General features: G+C 39.0%; 1 protein-coding gene across 1 annotated transcript in view; it reads left to right on the plus strand.

Moving 5' to 3' along the window:
• The window catches only part of ENTHD1 (ENTH domain containing 1), a 93399-nt gene that overhangs the window by 33620 nt on the left and 34588 nt on the right, over nucleotides 1-25191 (plus strand). Inside the window, exons 4-5 of the mRNA XM_006071283.3 lie at nucleotides 2239-2354; nucleotides 15960-16083. Coding sequence (XP_006071345.3) covers nucleotides 2239-2354; nucleotides 15960-16083 — 240 coding nt within the window. The remainder of the gene's footprint in view (nucleotides 1-2238; nucleotides 2355-15959; nucleotides 16084-25191) is intronic.

The raw sequence follows: 25191 nt of genomic DNA on the forward strand, positions 1-25191 counted from the left end.
TAAAGATTCTGACTGCAATGCAGGAGATCCAGGTTTGATCCCTGGGTCGGGAAGATCCTCTGGAGAAGGAAATGGGAAGCCACCCCAGTATTCTTGCCTGGAGAATCCTATGGACAGAAGAGCCTGGCAGGCTCCAGTCCATGGGGTCGTGTGAGTCAGACACGGCTTGGTGCCGACACCACCACCACCACAAGGCTTGCCCCGAGTGTGTTGCGCTGGTGGAATGAGCTGCTTCTATGCCCGATGCTTTCTTTGCTCTTCTCTTCTGGGACTCTTCCCCAGGAATGATGCATTCTTTGACAGTACCAGGGGGGTGGGAAGCACGGGGACACTGTCCTGCTTCTCCATATTGTGATACATCTGAGTACCACACATCCTGGTGTGGCCCCAAAGGCCCGTGACTTATGCCATGCTTTCTGAGAGAAAGAAGTATGTGAAAGACGGGACAAACTTTGAAGCTGTACTTTGGGTTTTTCATGCCTTGAAGAAAAGAAGCTTCCCCACACCAATCTTTTTTACTGTTGTTTGGTGCCTCAGAAATTCTTATTCTTGTAGCTGAAGGGAAGATGCTCCATAATTAGATGGCTGAAGAAAATGTCTTTCTTTGTAAAGTGGGAGAAAATTGATTATGAAAGGAGGAGGAAAAGAACTAGCCAGATGCTTCTACATAGCTGCATTCTCAGGCAGGTCAGTTTTTGGTAAGAATATATACAGAACTTGTGGATCTGAAAGTTACATCCTTTATACCTATCTAAGTGAAGAGGAACTAAAAAGCCTCTTGATGAAAGTGAAAGTGGAGAGTGAAAAAGTTGGCTTAAAGCTCAACATTCAGAAAACGAAGATCATGGCATCCGGTCCCATCACTTCATGGGAAATAGATGGGGAAACAGTGGAAACAGTGTCAGACTTTATTTTTCTGGGCTCCAAAATCACTGCAGATGGTGACTGCAGCCACGAAATTAAAAGACACTTACTCCTTGAAAGGAAAGTTATGCCCAACCTAGATAGCATATTCAAAAGCAGAGACATTACTTTGCCAACAAAGGTCTGTCTAGTCAAGGCTATGGTTTTTCCAGTAGTCATGTATGGATGTGAGAATTGGACTGTGAAGAAGGCTGAGCGCCTAAGAATTGATGCTTTTGAACTGTGGTGTTGGAGAAGACTCTTGAGAGTCCCTTGGACTGCAAGGAGATCCAACCAGTCCATTCTGAAGGAGATCAGCCCTGGGATTTCTTTGGAAGGAATGATGCTGAAGCTGAAACTCCAGTACTTTGGCCACCTCATGTGAAGAGTTGACTCATTGGAGAAGGCTCTGATGCTGGGAGGGATTGGGGGCAGGAGGAGAAGGGGATGACAGAGGATGAGATGGCTGGATGGCATCACTGACTCGATGGACGTGAGTCTGGGTGAACTCCGGGAGTTGGTGATGGACAGGGAGGCCTGGCGTGCTGCAATTCATGGGGTCGCAAAGAGTCGGACACAAATGAGCGACTGAACTGAACTGAACTGATGCCCACCTAACCCTTGGGAAGTCTTTAAATACCCCCAGAAGTGTGTATACTACTTGAAGATAGATTCTTAGACTTTTTGTGGTGCCCAATAACATGCTGGGATATAGTTGATTCTAATACTTTCATTTACATATTACTTAACATAGGAAGGAAAGTGATACTGACTACAAAAATCATTAAATTCAGCAAATATATATAAACAAAAATAGCTTATCTTCATTGGCATATTCTTTTTCTTTAAATTTTTCAAATCAAAAATTTGTTTAAAGTTTCTTTTTCTCAAAAACCCTATATATTTCTGATTACTTTTGCCTAGAACACATGAAATTCACACCATAGTAATAAAGTTCTTTTAAGTATTAAAATAATTATAGATGTTACTCCTGCTTTGCTAGAATTTCATTTGAGTAATTTTCACATTTTCAAACTCTGTATTCTATATTATACCTTATTTTTAAAAATATGATTCAAATAATAAAACTGTAAAATAGAATCATTGATGTGAGAAAGGGCTAGAATTGAAGTTGTATTTTTAAAATCTGTCCAAACTTGTCAGTTATGATAAAGGGATATATTAAATGATTAATACTCATTGGTTACCACTGGCACATAATGTTTTGTAGACAAAATGGATCGTCAGAAGAGATTAACTGAAAAATTGTGAGCCAGTGTGAAAACATGACTACTTTTTTGTCAAAGTAAAATCTTAGCTTTATGTTGTTGACAGAAAACACTTCCAAGGCAGGACAGAAACAAGAGCAGTGTCAAGACATGGAGGTGCCCAGTGGAACTGTCTTGTCCCAGGAAACACCCATCAAGATTAATGCTTGGAAATCGACAGAGGTGAGTCATCACAGTGGTTTCCTATTGCTGCTCTAACAAGTTCCCAGAAGCTTAGTGCCTTAAGTCAACACAAAAGTGGCATTTGACAGTCCTGTAGGTTAGAAGTCTGATCCAGGGATCACTGGGCTAGAATCCAGGTGTCTACAGGGCTGCATTTCTTTCTGGAGCCCTGAAGGGAAATTTTGTTTTCTTTTTCGAGCTTCAGGGAAGAGAAACTATCTTCCTTTAACTTTGCTTTTGATACCTTCTGTTATTCAAAATTTTATTAACAAAGTTTTCCTTTATACCTTGTGTCTTAAAAAATCTTAAGAAAAAAATTTTTTATCCTAATATAAGAAAAGTCTCTTATTTTTTCTTCTAAATGAAAGTGAAAGTGGCTCAGTTGTGTCTGACTCTCTGTGACCCCATGGACTATATAGTGCATGGAATTCTCTAGGCCAGAATACTAGAGTGGGTAGCCCTTCCCTTCCCCAGGGGATCTTCCCAACCCAAAGATCGAACCCAGGTCTCCTGCCTGGCAGGCGGATTCTTTACCAGCTGAGCCACAAGGGAAGCACTTTATGCACTCTAGAATTTTACTATATAGTGTTAAGATAGGGGTCTTATTTTATTTTATTTGCACCCCCTGTGGGTAAGCAAGGGCTTCCCAGGTGGCTGTCTTGTAAAGAATCTGCCTGCCAATGCAGGAGACACAGGTTTGATCCCTGGATTGGGAAGATCCTCTGGAGGAGGAAATGGCAACCCACTTCAGTATTCTTGCCTGGAAAATCCCATGGACAGAGGAGGTTGGCAGGCTACAGTCCATGGGGCTGCAGAGTCAGACATGACTTAAGTGACAGAGCATGCACTCATGGATAAGCAATATTGAATTTATCAAACAGTCCATCTTCCTCTATTCATGTAAACATTTTTTATTGTGAAATAATTATAGACTTATAGGATGTTGCAGAAATAGTACAGAGGCCCAGGTACACTTCACCCAGCTTTCCAGCAACAGTTTTAAATTTTAGTGAAGTCCAGGTTATCAATTTTTTACTTTATGGATCATGCTTTTGGTATTGTATCTTAGAACTCTTTGTCTATCCCAAGATTATGTAGGTTTTATCCTCTGTTTTCTTCTAAAAGCTTTATAGTTTCATGTTTTACATTTAGATCTCTGATCTATTTTGATTTAATTTTTGTGTAAGGTGTGAAGTATAGTTGAGATTTAAAAAAAAAAAACAACTTTTTTTCTCTACTGATATCCAATTGTTTCAACACCATTGTTGAAAAGACTGAAATTTTACTCTAAGTGTTTAAGTGTAGATTTTCCTTATCTCTCTTCTTTCTCACCCTTCGAGACTCTCCAATGGACAATCTCTCACCTCTATTTAATTCTGAGACAGTTATCTCTGATTCAAATATTTCCTACTGTTTATTTTAATTTTTCTCTCTTTCTTGAGCTCTTCTTATCTGAATATTAGTAATTCTGTTTCTACCTTCATATCTCTTCAATTTTCTTTATAGACTCTATTTAATGTTTTCTTTTTTCTTCATCTAGAGTTTCTCAATCTGATCTTCCAGTTTGATATTTGTTCTCGGCAAATCCATTCCACTGTTTATCCTGACTGTGTTCTGTTTCCACGTTCTGTTTTTACATTTGATATTTAATGTTTCTATTTCATTCTTTTTATTGTGTTTATTCCTGTTGCATATTGCTTATCCCTTTATTTATTTATTTTAGTTTGTATACTAACTTTAAGTTCTTGGTCCATCTTTTCTAATATCTATACTTTGACAAAACCTGTAATTCAGTTTTTTTTTAAATCGTTTTGGTTCTCAAATGACTGTTTACCCCTCAAGATTATGGCTGCTTTGTCTAGGACTGCTAGAGGTCAGACCTTAGCCCGTGTCAGCTCTGTCAGCTTAAGTGAGATGGGGGAGAAGTGGCCTGCAGGGTGGAGAACACGTCCTTCCCCTCCCCTCTCCGTCCAAGAATACCAGAGTTAGTCATTGCTCATTCTGAGGATCAGTACCTCGGATTAGGTCTGTACCCTTGGCACCCCAAGAAGCAGCTTTAGAGGGAGGCACTCCTTCAGTGGTAAACCACCTGCCCCAGGGGATTGGAAGAGGAAGGGTGAAGAAGTGTCTTCTCAAGCCTGCCTGCTCAGTCCCACGGATTGTTCTCATCTGCTCAGGGTTTCTGCACTCACTGGAGGCACTCCCTTCAGAGGACATCCCCTTTCTTTCGCTCATGTCAGAGATACTCCAGATCCAGTCTCCAGACCAAGGGATACTGTGGCTCAGTTGCTGGTGAAGTTTAGTCTGTGTCCTCTCGAACCCACTTGTGTAATACTTTGGGAAGCCAGAGTCCAAGGCCGTGACTGATGCCAGGTTAATTGTTTCAGGTTCCTTTGTAAGTAGGGGAGCCCAATGCCCAGGCATCATTTTAAGCAGTCAGCCCATGTTCAGCACTCCTGTCCTTGGTGATCATTTTAAATCTGTATTTACCCCTCTGGAACTGACCCTCTGTTTTTATCTCTCTCTCTTTCTCTCTTTTTTTTTTTTTTTAATCACTCAAAGATCCACAGCTTCAACCTCCTCACTGTCATGTGTTTGCATTCATGCTCTCATCTGTGAAGATGTTCGTCTTGTCCTTTAGCATGATGATGCCTTTAATTCTCACACTTCTCTTTTCTCTTCCATTGCTCTGTGTTTGGAGAACACATATCCCTGCAGTATGAGCAAGTAGAACCATTTTGACTGGAAATCTGTTCCACTCAAGGCCCTATGAAATTGTCTCATTCGTTCGTTTTTCTGTTTTATGTATTTCTCCTACTAGAAAGAAAGGTCCGTTTCTAGAGCTTTGGAGACTTTTCTAGTCTATTATTGAATCTTCATTTGCCCACTTTGTGTTAATGATAAATGAAGTGCATGAATGAGGAGACAGTCAATGTTAGTGCCCTTCCCCTCTTTTCCTGTGATAGAGGCTTGTTCAGCCTCCTGCTCTGAGTGCTTCATTCAGGCTTTTGCCGGAGGTCTTATGAGGGGGGTTGAAACTATTTCCTAGTCTTCTGTTCCCAGCCTTTTCCCCCTAGCCACTAGGTATTGGATTTACCTGATTTTCTAGTAGCTCAGAAAAGTGCATAGGATTAAAATTTCACTGTATCTTAATTGCAAAATAGCCCACAGATTGAAAATCTATAGGTTATTTTCAAAGTTATGAGGTTAAGTCAAAATGATTTTAAAATTTGCCATCAGTTTATTTGCTGCTGCTGGCTTTTAAGGGAGAGAATAGACTTGAATAATCTTATATGCTATGGAGTCTCACAAAGACATAAAATGTCACCTACTGGGGTTTGTTTTTTTTTAATATCAGTCTTTAAATTCTCATCATTATTGTTTTTTTTTCTTTAGAGGAATCCACTGTAATTGATTTACATCATTTCACATCTTATATCCATGAGCAGAAAATGGTGCCCATCTCTCGAAGTTTAAAGCTAGACTTTCCTTTTTCAAAGCATGACTATGTCAGAACACTCTTCCGTCATCCCATTGACAAACATTGCTGTTATTACTGTCAAGAATACTCGATGCAATCCAACATGTCCTCTTCAGTAATCTTCTCTTGTAGCAGAAGACAAAACCTACCAAGATGAATAGTAAATCTAATTGTTGTTGCCAAATGTACTGCATTTACATTAAAATTCTCATGTTCTTAATACAGAATGAGAAAGAAATGATATTGTTGATTGCTTTGGCAGAATGAGGGGTACTTAAAAAATCTTTTAAAAACTTTTAATAGCAACTTCTTTAACTATTCTCTTTCTACAAATGCAAAAATGATCTAAAAGCAGTAAGTAAAATTCTGAACAGGATAGGACTTTCAAAACCGAATAGTACTTGCCTCTGATGCATTCAAAACTAGAGAAAGCCTTTAAATTTATGACACTTAGACATGGATGAGTTCTGTCTTTGCATACTGTCCAGAATTTTTATTATTAAATTTGCTAATTAGTAAGGCTATTTGTAGCTTTTCATCAGCTCAAAAGACCTTCCTCTTTTCCTACTTGAGAAAATCCAACAATGAGGTTATGATTTTTTTGGCTCTCAGTTGTTTCCATAGCAACAGTTAGGGATGCTATAAATTGGTTCACACAAAATTAAAGCTGACCAAAGCCTTATTGTAGTTCTGAGTTACTAAATCGCTAGTGACAGAAGAAAAATGTTTATTTCTTACTGCCTCTGTTTATTATTTATTAAGTGAAGAGTAAACAATTTTTATTCTTGAGTCTATTAACATATATCATTTATGATATTTGCAAAAATTTGAACATATCAAAGCTGTTAGAGAAATGAACATTATACTTATTCTAATTATGTTAATTCATCTTCCTTTTACCTCTTTTTTGTATCTTTGCTTTGTGCTTAAAAGTCATTTGTTTCCATTTTTATATTTTTATTCTTTTTAAATTAGAAAATACTGAGAAAAGTTTAAACAATATAAAAGGGTAAGAACTTATTTATCTTATGTTGTATTCTTGATGTATAAATTAATCTTAATTGATTTAACCCATCCCTGTTGGTAATCATTTTGGGATTTTTTTAATGTTTTTGTCTATTAAAAGCAGTGTTGCAATAACAACCTTGTACATGCATTTTTATGATGCTGTCCCAAAAGTGGAATTGCTGAAAGGTTATATTTATTTTTAGTTTTGAAAAGTACTGCCAAATCGTCCTCCCAAAAGTTGCACCACTTTGTATCCACCAAAAGTGTATCCCCTCATCTTTGTATATACTGAGTATTATCAAATTTCTACATCTTTGTCAATCTAAGAGGTAGAAAAATCTTGTTTAAATTTCTTTTATCTTAATTGTAAGTTTGAACAACTTATCACATGTTTATTGGGCTTTGTGTTTCTTTTTATTTATTTATTGATTTATGTCTTTGGCCCATGTTTCCACTTGGTTTCTATCTTTTTCTTTATCAGTTACTAGAGCTATTTGTCTGTTAAATATTTAACCCATTTTCTGGTCCTTTATCTAATCATTTTTAGTTTTCACTTGATTTTTTAAAATTTATTTTTAATTGGAGGATAATTGCTTTACAATGTTGTGTTGGTTTCTGCCATACATCAACATGAACCAGCCATAGGTATACATATGTCCCCTACCTCTTGAACCTCCCTCCCACCTTGCACCCCATCCTACACCTCTACGTTGTCACAGAGTACCTGTTTTGAGCTCCCTGCATCATACAGCAAATTCCCACTAGGTCTCTATTTTACATATGGTAAAATATGGACCATAAAGAAAGCTGACCACTGAAGAATTGATGCTTTTGAACTGTGGTGTTGGAGAAGACTCTTGAGAGTCCTCTGGACTGCAAGGTGATCCAACCAGTCCATCCTAAAGGAAATCAGTCCTGAATATTCATTGGAAGGACTGATGCTGAAGCTGAAACGTCAATACTTTGGCCACCTGATGCGAAGAGCTGACTCATTGGAAAAGACCCCGATGCTGGGAAAGATTGATGGCGGGAGAAGGGGATGACAGAGAATGAGATGGTTGGATGGCATCACCAACTCAATGGACATGAGTTTGAGTAAACTCCAGGAGTTGGTGATGGACAGGGAAGGCTGGTGTGCTGGAGTTCATGGGGTCGCAAAGAGTCAGACATGACTGAGCAACTGAACTGAACTGAATGTGTATGTTTCAGTGCTGCTCTCCCAATTCATCCCATCCTCCTCTTCTCATTGTGTTCACAACTTTGCTCACTATGTCTGCATTTCCACTGCTGCCCTGCATTGAGATTCATCAGCACCATTTTTCTAGATTCCATATACATGCGTTAATATACAATATTTGTTTTTTTTCTTTCTGTCCTATTTCACTTTGCATAATAAGCTCTAGGTTTATACACCTCATTAGAACTGACTCAATGCATTCTTTCTTATGGCTGAGTAATATTCCATTGTATGTACAACTTCTTTATCCGTTTATCTGTCAATGGAAACCTAGGCTGCTACCATGTTCTAGCTATTGTAAATAGTGCTGTGATGAACATTGGGATATAAGAGTCTTTTTCCATTCTTGTTTCCTCAGGGTATGTGCCCAGTAGTGGAACTGCTGGGTCCTATGGTAGTTTTATTCCTAGTTTTTTAAGGAATCTCCATACTGTTCTCCATAGAGGCTTTATCAATTTACATTCCCACCAACAGAGCAAGAGGTCCCCTTTTCTCCACACCCTCTCCAGCATTTATTGTTTGTAGATTTTTTGATAATGGCCCCTCTGACTGGTGTGAGGTGATACCTCATTGTAGTTTTGATTTGCTTTTATCTAATAACAAGTGATGTTGAGCATCTTTTCATGTGTTTATTGGCCATCTGTATGTCTTCTTTGGAGAAATGTCTGTTTAGGTCTTTGCCCCTTTTTTCAATGGGCTGTTTGTTTTCCTGATGTTTAGCTGTATGAGCCGCTTATATTAATGTATTCTGTAGATTAATCCTTTGTCATTCATTTGATTTTTTACTTTATTTATGGGGTTTTTTTTTGCCTTTTTAAAATAAAAACACATTATCCACCACCCACCCCCACCCCACCCATGTTTCGCCTTAACTGTCATACTGCTGCCACATTCCACTTCTAACATCAGAGACATGGGTTTTCTATACTTCAGGCAATTCTCTGACACCAGCTGGATGTCCTACAATTTAATTTATTTCTGATGCTGTCTCCTAGAGACAGCATCAGATCCCACAGGCTAAGGGCTCAGTCCACAACCCTTCCTTCTCTCCGCCTCTGCTTCAGATACCAATTGCAGGTCCCAGGTTGTCACCTATACTTTTGGCTGGCCACTATAAATTCATGTCCCAGTGACCCCTTCCTGAGGTTCGATCATTTGATAAAACAGCTTTTAGCAGTATTTGCTTACATAGTCGGGGAAACAGTTACATTTATTGGTTTATTATATAATAAAGAATATATAAAGAACACAAATGAACAGGCAGATGAAGAAATATATAAGCTGAGATTGAAAAATGCACCCAAAGCCATTTTGTGTGCAGGAGCTTCTGTAGCCACGGAATTGGGTGTACCAGTCTCCCAGCATGCAGTTGTGTTCACCAACCCAGAAGCTCTTTGTACTATGTACCTAGGATTTTTTAGTGGAAGCTTCATCATATAAGCATGATCGATCATTAACTGAATCTCCAACCCACCTCCCTTCTTGGAAGGTTAGGGCTGAAAGTTTCAAGTCTCTAACCATGGCTTGAGCTTTCTCATGGCCAGTCCCCATCTTGAAGCCTTGAAGAACCAGCCAAGAGTCACTTCATTAGAACAAAAGATACTCCTATCACCCAGGAAATTCCAAGGGTTTTGGGAGCTCTGTGCCAGGAACTATAGTTGTTGTTGTTGGTGGTGGTTGTTTAGTTGCTAAGTCATGTCTGACTCTGTGACCCCTTGGACTATAGAGATGTACAGGGAAATCTCTGTAGCTTTCTCTCAACTTTACTATGAACCTAAAAATAGTCTCTTGAAATAAAAAGCTGGGGTGACATTTTATAAAGTCTTAGACTAGAGAAAGTATTTCTAGAAATAACTTCATATCTAGATGCCATTAAATAGAGGAGAATTTGACTACATTAAAATTGGACTTCTATAAGATTGTGATATTGTGATCATAGGAAGAAATACACATTTGGTCTTTGTCCATGGGTCCTGAACTTCCCAGGTGGTACAGTGGTAAAGAATCTGCCTGCCAGTGCAGATTTAGAGATGTGTTTGATCCTTGGCTCAGGAAGATCCTCTGGAGAAGGAAATAGCAACCCATTGCAGTATTCTTGCTTGGGAAATCCTATGAACCGCACCATGCCAGGCTCCTCTGTCCTCCACTATCTCTCAGAGTTTGCTCAAATTCATGTGCATGGAGTTGTCGATGCTACCTTACCATCTCATCCTCTTTCACCCCGTTCTTTTGCCTTCAATCTTTCCCAACATCAGGGTCTTTTCCAGTGTCAGCTCGCTCTTTGCATCAGGTGGCTAAAGTACTGGAGCTTCAGCTTCAGCATCAGTCCTTCCAATGAATATTCAGGACTGATTTCCTTTAGGATTGACAGCTTTGATCTCTTTACTGTCCAAGGGACTCTCAAGAGTCTTCTCCAGCACCACAGTTCAAAAGCATCAATTCTTGTGTGCTAAGCCTTCTTTATGGTCCAACTCTCACATCCATACTTGACTGCTGGAAAAACCGTAGCTTTGACTATGCAGACCTTTGTTGGCTAAGTGATGTCTCTGCTTTTTAGTACTGTGTTTGGGTTTGTCATAACTTTCCTTCCAAGGAGCAAGTGTCTTTTAATTTCATGACTGCAGTCACCATCTACAGTGATTTTGAAGCCCAAGAAAATTAAATCTGTCACTGCTTCCACTTTTTCCCCTTCTATTTGCCATGAGGTGATGGGACCAGAGGCCATAATTTTCGTTCTTTAATGTTGAATTTCAAGCCAGCTTTTTCACTGTCCTCTTTCATCCTCATCAGGAGTGTCTTTAGTTCCTCTTCACTTTCTGCCATTAGAGTGATATTATCTGCATATCTGAGGTTATTGATATTTCTCCCAGCAATCTTGATTCCAGCTTATGATTCATCTAGCCTGGCATTTTGCATGATATACCCTGAAGACTGTTGAGAGTCCTTTGGACTGCAGGGAGATCAAACCAGTCAGTCCTAAAGGAAATCAACCCTGAATATTGATTGGAAGGACTGATGCTGAAGTTGAAGCTCCAATACTTTGGCCACTTGATATGAACATCTGACTCATTGAAAAAGACCCTGATGCTGGAAAAGACTGAGGACAAGAGGAGAAGGGAGTGACAGAAGATGAGATGGTTAGATGACATCGCCAACTCCATGGACATGAATTTGAGCAAACTGGGGGAGGGAGTGAAGGACAGGGGAGCCTGGCATGCTGCAGTCCATGGGGTCACAAAGAATTAGGCGTGATTTATCGACTGAACTCTACATTAGAAAATAAATAAGCAGGGTGATGATATACAGCCTTGACCTACTCCTTTCCCAATTTTAAACTAGTCAGTTGTTCCATGTCCAGTTCTAACTGTTGCTTCCTTGACCTGCATACAAGTTTCTGAGGAGACAAGTATGGTGGTCTGGTATTCCCATCTCAAAAAATTTCCAGTTTGTTGTGGTCCACATAGTCATAGGCTTTAGCGTAGTCAATGAAGTAGAAGTAGATAATGTTTTTTGAATTCCCTTGCTTTCTCTATGATCCAGCGAATGTTGGCAATTTGATCACTGGTTCCTTTCCTCTTGGAAACCCACGTTGTACATTTGGAAGTTCTGCTGAAGCCTAGCGATTTCGAGCATAGCCGTGCTAGCATGCAAAATGAACACAATTGTACGGTAGTTTGAACATTCTTTAGCATTGCCTTTCTTTGGGATTGAAGTGAAAACTGACCTCTTCCAGTCCTGTGGCCACTGCTGAGTTCTCCAAATTTGCTGACATATTGATTGGAACAGTTTAACAGCACTATCTTTTAGGATTTGAAATAGCTCAGCTGGAATTCCATCACTCCACTAGCTTTGATCCTTCCTAAGGCCCACTTGACTTCACACTCCGGTATGTCTGGCTCTAGGGGAGCGACCACACCATTGTGGTTATCCGAGTCATTAAGACCTTTTTTGTATAGTTCTTCTGTGTATTCTTGCCACATCTTCTTAATCTCTTTTGCTTCTGTTAGATCCTTGCCATTTCTGTCCTTATTGTGCCCATTCTTGCATGACATGTTCCCTTGACATTTCCAAATTTCTTAAAGAGATCTCTAGTCTTTCCCATTCTATTGTTTTCTTCTATTTCTTTGCATTGTTCATTGAAGAAGGGCTTCTAATCTCTCCTTGCTATTCTCTGGAACTCTGCATTCAGTTGGGTGTATCTTTCCCTTTCTCTCTTGCCTTTCGCTTCTCTTCCTCAGCTATATGTAGCCTCCTCAGACAACCACTTTGCCTTTACTGCTTGGCAATAAAAAGGAACAAGTTATTGATGCATGCAACAACTTGGATGACTCTCTGGGAATTATGCCAGGTGAAAAAACCAATCTCCAAAGGTTACATCCTGTTTTATTCCATTTATATAACATTCTTCAAATGTCAGAATTACAGAAATGAACACACTAGTAGTTGTTGGGAGCAGGGCATGGTAATAAAAAAAAAAAGCATCAGGAAGGAGACTTATGGTGATGGAAATCTTGTGTATTTTGACCATAACAATGTCAGTATCCTGAATATGATTTTGTTCTATAATTTCGCACAAAGTTACTTATAGGGGAAACTGTGTAAAGGACACACAAGATCTCTCTGTGTTATTTCTTACAACTGAATGTGAATATACAATGATTGCAGAATATTGATGAATTATAAAAAGTTGCAAATCACCTGGAAAATGGTTTGACAGTTTCTAAAGATGTTAAAAATAAATCTATTCTATGACTGAGCCATTCTCCTCCCGTGTAGATATCCAGGAGTAATGAATACAGTTGTCCACAAAAAGATTCATGCAAGAATGTCCATAGAGCTTTATTCATAATAGCTGAAATGTGGAAACAACCAAAATGTCCATGTGCAGGAGAGCAGATAAACAAATTGTGATATTTTCATACAGTGTAATACTTTTTACAGAAAAAAGTACCAATACACCCAAAACATGGATGCATCTCACAAATACTATGTTAAGCAGTGAGAATCAGATACAAAAGAATACATAATGTATGGCTACATTTATATGAAGTCCAAGAACAGGCAAACATTGATGGTGATATAAAGTATAATACTCTTTACTGGTGATGAGAGGATGGTATCAATTGGAAAGGAGCTTGAGGGAACTTTCTGGAGTGAAGGAAATGTGATTACTTAAGTATACACATAATATTAAAAGTTATTGAGCTTTATACTTACAGTTTTGCATTTTAATTTTTGTTAATTATGCCTCAGTAATTACTGAAAAAAACATTTTCTCCTATTCATAGGGGAAGAAAGACAAGTCATCCAATCCCACTGTGAAGACTTTGTTTGGATCCTTCTCTAGACAAGCTGTAGAAAAACCTATTTATGACAGTTATGTTAAATTGAAAGTCTGAACAGTTTATCATTATTGATGACATTGAGTTATTGTGACGTTCATCAGTTCAGTTCAGTCGCTCAGTCGTGTTCAACTCTTTGCAACCCCATGGACTGCAACACATCAGGCTTCCCTGTCCATCACCAACTTCCAGAGTTTACTCAAACTCATGTCCATTGAGTCAGTGATGCCATCCAACCATCTCATCCTTTGTCATGCCCTTCTCCTCCCACCTTCAATCTTTCCCAGCTCTTTTCAAATGAGTCAGTTCTTCACATCAGGTGGTGGTCAAAGTATTGGAATTTCAGCTTCAGCATCAGTCCTTCTAATGAATATTCAGGACTGATCTCCTTTAGGATGGACTGGTTGGATCTCCTTGCAGGCCAAGGGACTCTCAAGAGTCTTCTCCAACACCACAGTTCAAAAGCATCAATTCCTCTGTGCTCAGCTTTCTTTATAGTCTAATTCTCAGATCCATACATGACTACTGGAAAACCATAGCTTTGACTAGACAGACCTTTGTTGCCAAAGTAATGTCTCTGCTTTTTAATATGCTGTCTAGGTTGCTCATAGCTTTTCTTCCAAGGAGCAAGCATCTTTTTAATTTCATGGCTACAGTCACCATCTGCAGTGATTTTGGAGCCCAGAAAAATAAAGTCTCTCATTGTTTCTACTGTTTCCCCATCTATTTACCTTGAAGTGATGGGACCAGATGCCATGATCTTAGTTTTCTGAATGTTGAGTTTTAAGCCAACTTTTTCACTCTCCTCTTTCACTTTCATCAAGAGTCTCTTTAGTTCTTTGGTTTATGCCATAAGGATGGTATCATCTGCATATCTGAGGTTATTGATATTTCTCCCTGCAGTCTTGATTCCAGCTTGTGCTTCTTCCAGCCCAGCGTTCCTCATGATATACTCTGCATATAAGTGAAATAAGCAGGGTGATAATATACAGCCTTGACGTATTCCTTTCCCGATTTGGAACCAGTCTGTTGTTCCATGTCCAGTTCTAACTGTTGCTTCCTGATCTGTATACAGATTTCTCAGGAGGCAGGTCAGGTGGTCTGGTATTCCCATCTCTTTCAGAATTTTCCACAGTTTGTTGTGATCCACACAGTCAAAGGCTTTGGCATAGTCAATAAAGCAGAAATAGATGTTTTTCTGGAACTCTCTTGCTTTTTCCATGATCCAGCGGATGTTGGCAATTTGATCTCTGGTTCCTCTGCCTTTTATAAATCCAGCTTGAACACCTGAAAATTCACGGTTCACATACTGTTGAAGCCTGGCTTGAAGAATTTTGAGCATTACTTTACTAGCAAGTGAGATGAATGCAATTGTACAGTAGCTTGAGCATTCTTTGCCGTTGCCTTTTTTAGAGATTGGAATGAAAACTAACCTTTTCCGGTCCTGTGGTCACTGCTGAATTTTCCAAATTTGCTGGCATATTGAGTGCAGCACTTTCACAGTATTATCTTTTGTAGGTGTAAACACAATTATTATTGTTAGAGTTCTTATCATTTGAGATACATATTGAAATAAGTGATATGTCTAAGATTTGCTTCAAAATAAAATAGATGGAAAGTGGTAAAGATACAAATGAAACAAGACTGGTTGAGTTGATTCTTGTTTAACCTACTTGACTGGATTATTGTCTGGTTTCTTTACTCCGTGATAAAAAGTTTAAAATTTTAAACATGGATAGAAGACACACACAGGTAACTTTGTTACTACCAATAAAACAGAATCTGCCTCTAAGATAGTAAGTTCTAAGGATGTTCAAGGAGTGGTAGGGAAAGTTAATGCCCTCAAAGAAATCATTGCTTATCTGTACTAGGTAACAAAGAGTGATTTTTTTTCATACTTAGAAGGTACAGATTGTTTTTTTAATTATTTATTAATATTAATTGGAGTATAGTTGATTTAAAATATTTTGTTAATTTTGGATGTACAGCATAGTAATTCAGTATTTTTACAGATATACTCCATTAAAAGTTGTTACAAGATAATGGCTATAATTTCCTGTGCTATTACAATATATCCTTGTTGCTTATCTGTTTTGTACATGGTGGTTGGTATCTCTTAATCCCATGTTCGTAATATGCCCCTCCACCTTGCTTCTTCTCTTGGTAACCATTAGTTGTTTTTTATATATGTGAGTCTGTTTTGCCTATACATTTATTTGCATTATTTTTATATTCCACGTGTAAGTGATGTCGAACAATATTTGTCTTTCTCTGTCTGACATTTCACTAAGCATAATATTCTCTTGGTCCAACCACATTGCTGCAGGGAGAGGGCTTTTTAAAGGGTAGAAAACCACTCAACATTCAGTGGACACCCAAGTGTAGATAACTTCTGTGCTAATTTTCAATCCAAATGTATGATAATGTTAGCACATATAGACGCATTGTGTCCACGTAAATTGTCCATTTGCTGTGGCAAATTGAAGCAATGGGATTAATTTTTTTCTACTTTGGTGTTCTCTTTTGCTTTCCATAAGGACCTGATGTTATTTTGTGAGGATGATCCAAAGCCAGTTTTGCCGATAATTCCTACTTCCATTATCTCATCAACAGCGCGGTTGTCAGAAGGGCAGACAGATGTCTATAATCTCTGGGATACAGGTAAATTAAAGAATAAAAATTGTACTCAGAAACGTGAATAAGAAACACTGGACAGGTATTGTTTTTTGTCAGATTTTATTTTGTGAAATATAGCAACAGTGGCTTTAACTTTGGTCCTGTGGGAAAAGATTAACATGGATAAATTCAGTTCACACAGGGTCCAAGAACCTTGTTTTACTATTTGTTTCAATGTTTTTGTCTGTTTTGCTTTATTCATTTTCATTGTTTCATTTCAAAAATTATTAACTACAAATGTTAAATCTTTTATATTCGTAAATTTTTTTTCTTTAAAGCATAAAGTTCATTTTAGCTCCTTTTCTTGTTTGTATTAATCTTCTCTTTGATGAAGAGCTTATATTTTTCAGAAGCAAGCATTAGATGAAAATGTGAGAAAGTATGAAGCATGGTGTCCCACAGATTTGTTCATGATCTCTTGAGGAATTAACACTAGAGAATGGCACATGTACTACTGGCCTCCAATAAATTACACTATCGAATTCCAGCCAGGCTCTACTGCTACTCAAGATCTGATTGATCCACTGTCCAGCCACTCCAGCCTGTCTGTTCTCCATGAACTCAGTTTCCAATACATTCTTCCCTTGATTTTCTCAGAAAAAAAGGATAAAAGATCTGTGAAGATGAACAAAACGTTCCGAGTAGTTTTTATCCGCTCATATATCTTTGCTTTTATTTTCATCCAGGCATCCTTTTCACAGAGTTGGCTCCTTATATTCCGAGATTCATCTTCTCCCTCATCTTTGGACCATGCACCTTAGTTTCCCATTATATAGAGTCCCAATATCCAAAATATTAAAACTGAAGTTTATTAGTATAGTTTTACTGTAAAAGTCACTTGTATATAGTTTTCTTATAAAGCCAGTTCTGAGACTGGTGAGGATATTTTAATCAACCCAGAAACAAGAAATTGTGGGTTATGGTGATATTTGTGGTATAAGGTTGGCGTTATTCACATAAATAATTGGTTATAAGTGGTAACAATTTTTTAGACAGCTTGCTTTTATTCTTAGAATACAGTTTATGTAAATTGGTCCAGATCCAGAAATTTGAAAGAAAACGTAAGGAAAATGTTTTTGTGTTTTAATATCCCCTAACATTTCCATCCCCTAATATTTTTAATAGACTTTTTTAAGAACAGTTTTAGGTTCACAGCAAAATTGAGGGAAGGTACCAAGATTTCCCCATATACCCCTCTTCCCCAGACAAGCACAACATTCTGCACTATCAGCATCCCACACCAGAGTGATGCATTTGCTGCAAACAGTGAACCTACATTAACACTTTTTTTTTTTAAATCATCCAAAGACCATACTTTTTGTTGGTGTTCACTCTTGGTGGTGCACATTCTATGGGTTTTGACAAACGTATACAACACGTATCCACCATTACAGTATCCTACAGAGTGCATCTCTGCCCTAAAAATCCTCTATGCTCTGTCTGTTCTTTCCTCCCTCCTCTGTAACCCCTGAAAACCACTGACATTTTAAGTATCTTCAGAGTTTTGCCTTTTTCCAGAAATTCATGAAGTGAGAATCATGCAGTATGTAACCTTTTCAGATGGCTTCTTTCAGTTAGTAATGTGCATTTAAGGTTCCTCCATGGCTTTTCATGGCTTAATAGTGCATTTTTTTTCATTAGTGCTGACTAAGATATACGAGGGAATTTATCCATTCACCTACTGAAGAACATCCTGGTTATGTCCAAGTTTTGGCAATTTTAGCTAAAGCTGCTGTAAATACTTCTGTGCAGGTTTTTGTGTGACATGCTTCTCTCTGCCAGCATTTTAATACAAGAAATTGAGTATAAATGAGCATCAGAAGCAACCCTTAAGAGGAAAAATGTCACAAAGCATATCGCTTGAGAGATGATTCTACCCTTTTACTTGTTTAGGACTCATCTTAATTGGAGAAGCTTTTCCCATTTTTTTTAAAGATTTTTTTTTTTATGTGAACCATTTTTAAAATCTTTATTGAATTTCTGTTTTGAGTCTTTTCTCCAGTCTTCCCTTCACACTGATCTCAGAGATAGCTTGCAAATGCAGATCTTAGCATTTCATTTTTTTCCAGCTTAAAACCTTTTAACAGTTCTCTACTGCCAGTAAGTTTAATTTTTTTTTTTTTTTTTTTTTTTTTTTTACTGTCTTGTAAGACTTTTCATACTCTGGTTCCAGCCAACCTTTATGGCCTCATCGCCAATACTGCCAGTATTCACAATACTTTGTGACACTCTATTACTCTCTCCTTAAAATGTCTTTGTTCCAGTTACTTCAGCTGTGTAACACATTGCTCTAAAACTTTTGTGGCATAAAATAGCCATTTATTCTGCTCACAGATTCTCTGGGTCGGGAATTAGGACAGGGCACAGTGGGGGCGACTGGTCTTTGCTCCATGACGTATGTCTGGGCCTCAGCTCAAGAACACAGAGGCTGGGGACAGGAATCATCTGATGGCTCATCCACTCACTTGTCCGGTAATTGATGCTTGCTGTGTCCGCTGGGAGCCTCAGTTTCTCTCCACATGTGGTCTCTCCCCGTGGGCTAGTTTGGGCATCCCTGTAGCACGGTGGCTGGGTTCCAAGGTTCAGCATCCTGTGAAGGAAACAACCAAGCAGAGCTGAATAATTTCAAAAGCCACGCCAGGATACTTCCCCCCACCCCATTCAGTTTATCAAGGCAATCGAGAAGTCTTTCCAAAGTTCAAGGGGCGGGTACGGAGACGCCTGCCTCTCAATGCACAAGTGTCAAAGTCATATTGAAAAAAAAGCATATGCAGTGGGAAGTGTATTAGCACAGTCGTCTTTGGAATATACAGTCTGCCACAATTCTCCACCAAGTAATGAATGCTTAACAAAATCCTATTCAAACAGCAAGGCCTAGCTCGTTTGGCAGAAACCAACACATTTCTGTAAAGCATTTATCTTGCAATTAGAAAATAAATAAATTAAAAAAAAAAAACAAAACAGCAAGGCACAGCTCAAATGTCACTATTGCTATAAAATCTTTCCGCACACTAGTTTCTCCTTTCAATGTGTTCCCATAGGACTTTGCCCATACCCCCAAAATAGAATTTATAGTTTTGTATCATAATTATTTATTTAATAAGATTTATTTATTTTTACATTACCTAAATAATAAGTGAATATATTCTGATTTTTAAAATTCAAACCATGTAGATAGAACTAAAATCTCCCTTCCCTGTTTTGGCTGTTGTAAACAGTGTTGCAGTGAACATGGGGGTGCATGTATCCTTTCAGACCATGTTTTTCTCCAGGTATATCCCCAGAGTGGGATTGCAGTGCCATCAGTCAGTTCAGTTCAGTTCAGTCGCTCAGTCGTGTCCGACTCTTTGTGACCCCATGAATTGCAGCACACCAGGCCTCCCTGTCCATCACCAACTCCTGGAGTTCACCCAGACTCACGTCTATCGAGTCAGTGATGCCATCCAGCCATCTCATCCTCTGTCGTCCCCTTCTCCTCCTGCCCCCAATCCCTCCTAGCATCAGAGTCTTTTCCAATGAGTCAACTCTTTGCATGAGGTGGCCAAAGTACTGGAGTTTCAGCTTTAGCATCATTCCTTCCAAAGAAATCCCAGGGCTGATCTCCTTCAGAATGGACTGGTTGGATCTCCTTGCAGTCCAAGGGACTCTCAAGAGTCTTCTCCAACACCACAGCACAAAAGCATAAATTCTTTGGCACTCAGCCTTCTTCACAGTCCAACTCTCACATCCATACATGACCACAGGAAAAACCATAGCCTTGACTAGACAGACCTTTGTTGGCAAAGTAATGTCTCTGCGTTTGAATATGCTGTCTAGGTTGGTCATAACTTTCTTTCCAAGGAGTAAGCGTCTTTTAATTGCATGGCTGCAGTCACCATCTGCAGTGATTTTGGAGCCCAGAAAAATAAAGTCTGACACTGTTTCCACTGTTTCCCCATCTATTTCCCATGAAGTGTTGGGACCAGATGCCATGATCTTCATTTTCTGAATGTTGAGCTTTAAGCCAACTTTTTCACTCTCCACTTTCACTTTCATCAAGAGGCTTTTTAGTTCCTCTTCACTTTCTGCCATAAAGGTGGTGTCATCTGCATATCTGAGGTTATTGATATTTCTCCCGGCAATCTTGATTCCAGCCTGTGTTTCTTCCAGTCCAGCATTTCTCATGATGTACTATGCATAGAAGTTAAATAAGCAGAGTGACAGTATACAGCCTTGACGTACTCCTTTTCCTATTGGGAACCAGTCTGTTGTTCCATGTCCAGTTCTAATTGTTGCTTCCTGACCTGCATACAGATTTCCCAGGAGGCAGGTCAGGTGGTCTGGTATTCCCATCTCTTTCAGAATTTTCCACAGTTTATTGTGATCCACACAGTCAAAGGCTTTGGTATAGTCCATAAAGCAGAAATAGATGTTTTTCTGGAACTCTCTTGCTTTTTCCATGATCCAGTGGATGTTGGCAATTTGATCTCTGGTTCTTCTGCCTTTTCTAAAACCAGCTTGAACATCTGGAAGTTCATGGTTCACATATTGCTGAAGCCTGGCTTGGAGAATTTTGAGCATTACTTTACTAGCTTGTGAGATGAGTGCAATTGTGTGGTAGTTTGAGCATTCTTTGGCATTGCCTTTCTTTGGGATTGGAATGAAAACTGACCTTTTCCAGTCCTGTGGCCACTGCTGAGTTTTCCAAATTTCCTGGCATATTGAGTGCAGCACTTTCACAGCATCATCTTTCAGGATTTGAAATAGCTCAACTGGAATTCCATCACCTCCACTAGCTTTGTTCGTAGTGATGCTTTCTAAGGCCCACTTGACTTCACATTCCAGGATGTCTGGCTCTAGGTGAGTGATCACATCATCGTGATTATCTTGGTCATGAAGCTCTTTTTTGTACAGTTCTTCTGTGTATTCTTGCCACCTCTTCTTAATATCTTCTGCTTCTGTTAGGTCCGTACCATTTCTGTCCTTTATCGAGCCCAGCTTTGCATGAAATGTTCCCTTGGTATCTCTAATTTTCTTGAAGAGATCTCTAGTCTTTCCCATTCTCTTGTTTTCCTCTATTTCTTTGCATTGATCACTGAGGAAGGCTTTCTTATCTCTTCTTGCTATTCTTTGGAATTCTGCATTCAGATGCTTATATCTTTCCTTTTCTTGTTTGCTTTTCACTTCTCTTCTTTTCACAGCTATTTGTAAGGCCTCTCCAGACAGCCATTTTGCTTTTTTGCATTTCTTTTCCATGGAGATGGTCTTGATCCCTGTCTCCTGTACAATGTCACGAACCTCATTCCATAGTTCATCAGGCACTCTATCAAATCTAGGCCCTTAAATCTATTTCTCACTTCCACTGTATAATCATAAGGGATTTGATTTAGGTCATACCTGAATGGTCTTCTTCACAGTCCAACTCTCACATCCATACATGACCACAGGAAAAACCATAGCCTTGACTAGATGAACCTTTGTTGGCAAAGTAATGTCTCTGCTTTTGAATATGCTATCTAGGTTGGTCATAACTTTCCTTCCAAGGAGTAAGCGTCTTTTAATTTCATGGCTGCAGTCACCATCTGTAGTGATTTTGGAGCCCAGAAAAATAAAGTCTGACACTGTTTCCACTGCTGAGTGCCGAAGAATTGATGCTTTTGAACTGTGGTGTTGGAGAAGACTCTTGAGAGTCCCTTGGACTGCAAGGAGATCCAACCAGTCCATTCTGAAGGAGATCAGCCCTGGGATTTCTTTGGAAGGAATGATGCTAAAGCTGAAACTCCAGTACTTTGGCCACCTCATGCGAAGAGTTGACTCATTGGAAAAGACTCTGATGCTGGGAGGGATTGGGGACAGGAGGAGAAGGGGACGACAGAGGATGAGATGGCTGGATGGCATCACTGACTCGATGGACGTGAGTCTGAGTGAACTCCAGGAGTTGGTGATGGACAGGGAGGCCTGGTGTGCTGTGATTCATGGGGTCACAAAAAGTCGGACACGACTGAGCGACTGATCTGATCTGATCTGAATGGTCTAGTGGTTTCCCCTACTTTCTTCAATTTAAGTCTGAATTTGGCAATAAGGAGTTCATGATCTGGGCCACAGTCAGCTCCTGGTCTTGTTTTTGTTGACTGTATAGAGTTTCTCCATCTTTGGCTACAAAGAATATAATCAGTCTGATTTTGGTGTTGACCATCTGATGATGTCCATGTGTAGAGTCTTCTCTTGTGTTGTTGGAAAAGGGTGTTTGCTATGACCAGTGCGTTCTCTTGGCAAAACTCTATTAGCCTTTGCCTGCTTCGTTCCGTATTCCAAGGCCAAATTTGCCTGTTACTCCAGGTGTTTCTTGACTTCCTACTTTTGCATTCCAGTCCCCTATAATGAAAAGGACATCTTTTTTGGGTGTTAGTTCTAAAAGGTCTTGTAGATCTTCATAGAACCATTCAACTTCAGCTTCTTCAGCATTACTGGTTGGGGCATAGACTTGGATTACTGTGATACTGAATGGTTTGCCTTGGAAACAAACAGAGATCATTCTGTCGTTTTTGAGATTACATCCAAGTACTGCATTTCGGACTCTTTTGTTGACCATGATGGCTATTCCATTTCTTCTGAGGGATTCAGAAGAAGTAGTAGATATAATGGTCATCTGAGTTAAATTCACCCATTCCAGTCCATTTCAGTTAGCTGATTCCTAGAATGTCGACATTCACTCTTGCCATCTCTTGTTTGACCACTTCCAATTTGCCTTGATTCATGGACCTGACATTCCAGGTTCCTATGCAATATTGCTCTTTACAGCATTGGACCTTGCTTCTATCACCAGTCACATCCACAGCTGGATATTCTTTTTGCTTTGGCTCCATCCCTTCATTCTTTCTGGAGTTATTTCTCCACTGATCTCCAGTAGCACCTACTGACTTGGGGAGTTCCTCTTTCAGTATCCTATCATTTTGCCTTTTCATACTGTTCATGGAGTTCTCAAGGCAAGAATACTGAAGTGGTTTGCCATTCCCTTCTCCAGTGGACCACATTCTGTCAGATCTCTCCACCATAACCCGACCATCTTGGGTTGCCCCACGGGCATGGCTTAGTTTCATTGAGTCAGACAAGGCTGTGGTCCTAGTGTGATTAGATTGACTAGTTTTCTGTGAGTATGGTTTCAGTGTGTCTGCCCTCTGATGCTCTCTTGCAACACCTACCGTCTTACTTGGGTTTCTCTTACCTTGGGCGTGGGGTATCTCTTCACGGCTGCTCCAGCAAAGCACAGCCGCTGCTCCTTACCTTGGATGAGGGGTATCTCCTCACCACCGCCCTTCCTGACCTTCAATGAGGGATAGCTCCTCTAGGAGCTACCATATGGAGCAGGCCATATGGTAGCTCTATTTTTAGTTTTTTAAGGAACCTCTGCACTGATCTCCATAGTGTCTGTACCAGTTTACATTCCCACCAACAGTGTAGGAGGGTTCCCTTCACTCCACATCCTCTCCAACGTACATTGTTTGTGGATCTTTTGTTTATTCTTTTATTTATTTATTTTTGTTTGTGGATTTTTTGATGATAGTCATTTTGACTGGTGTGAGGTGATACTCGTAGTTTTGATTTGCATTTCTCTAATAATTGGGAATATTGAACACCTTTTCTTCTGCCTCTCAGGCCATCTGTATGTCTTCTTTGAAGAAATGTCTACGTAGGTATTCTGCTCATTTTTTGATTGAGTTCTTTGTTTTGATGGTGTTATGCCTCATGAGCTGTAAATTTCGGAGATTAATCCCGTCAATCACATCATTGCAAATATTGTCTTCCAATCTATGGATTGTATTTTCATTTTGTTTATTGTTTCCTTTACTGTGCAAAAACTTTTGAGTTTAAGTAGGTCCCCTTGTTTATTTCCATTATTCTGGGAGTCAGAGCAAAAAAGATACTGCTGTGATTTATGTCAGAGAGTGTTCTGCCTATGTTTTCCTCTAGGAATTTTCTTGTGTCCCGTCTTTAATCCATTTTGAGTTTATTTTTGTGCGTGGTGTTAAAAAATGACCTAAATACATTTTTTTTTTTACATGTAGCTGTCCAGTTTTCCCGGCACCATTTTTGTTGAACAGACTGTCTTTCCAACACTGTGTAATCTTGCTTCTTTTGTCATAAGTTAATTGACCGTAAGTGCCTGGGTTTATTTCTGGGCTTTCTATCCTTTCCATTGATCTATATGCCTGTTTTTGTGTCAGTACTACACTGTTCTGATGACTGTAGCTTTGTAATATACTCTGCAATCAGGCAGTAGGATTCCTGCAGCTCCCTTCATCTTTCCTAAGATTGGTTACTCAGAGTCTTTTGTGTTTTCAAACAAACAAACAGAAAAATTTTGTTCTAGTTCTGTGAAAAGTGCCATCAGCAATTTGATAAGGACTGCATTGAATCTGTAGATTTCCTTAGGTAGTCTGGTCATTTTAACTATTAATTCTTCCAACCCAAGAACACAGTATATCTTTCCATTTGTTTGTGTCATCTTCAGTTTCTCTCATCAGTGTCTTATAGTTTTTGGAGTACAGGTCTTTTGCCTCCTTAGGTAGACTTATTCCTAGGTATTTTATTCTGGTAATGGTAAATGGGATAGTTTGCTTAATTTCTCTTTCTGATATTTCAGAAAGTGTACAGTTAATGTATGTTGTTAGTATATAGAAATGTAACAGATTTCTGTATATTAATTTTGTATCCTGCAATTTTATCAAATTCATTAATGACGGCTGGTAATTTTCTGGTAGCAGAAGTTCTTAATTTTAATTAGGTAGAATTTCATTCTTTATGATTTGTACTTTTTTGTATCTTGTGATCTATAAAAATTCTTTCTTGTCTCAAGACCATAAAGGTTAAGATTTTTATAGTTTTGCTTTCCACAATTAAGCTCTTAATGCCGCTGGAATTGGATTTTGTGTATGGTTGAAGCAGGAGTCCATTTTTACTTCTAAATGAATAACCAGCTGTCCCAGCATCAGTTATTGAAAAGTCTGTCCTTTCCCTGATGAACTGAAGTACCATCTATAGCCTAAAGCAAGTTTACACATATGCATGGATTTTTGTTTCTCAGCTTTCTGTTCCACAAGTTCTGTTCTGTTC

Source organism: Bubalus bubalis, chromosome 4 (genome assembly GCF_019923935.1).
Source record: "Bubalus bubalis isolate 160015118507 breed Murrah chromosome 4, NDDB_SH_1, whole genome shotgun sequence".
NCBI lineage: Eukaryota > Metazoa > Chordata > Mammalia > Artiodactyla > Bovidae > Bubalus > Bubalus bubalis.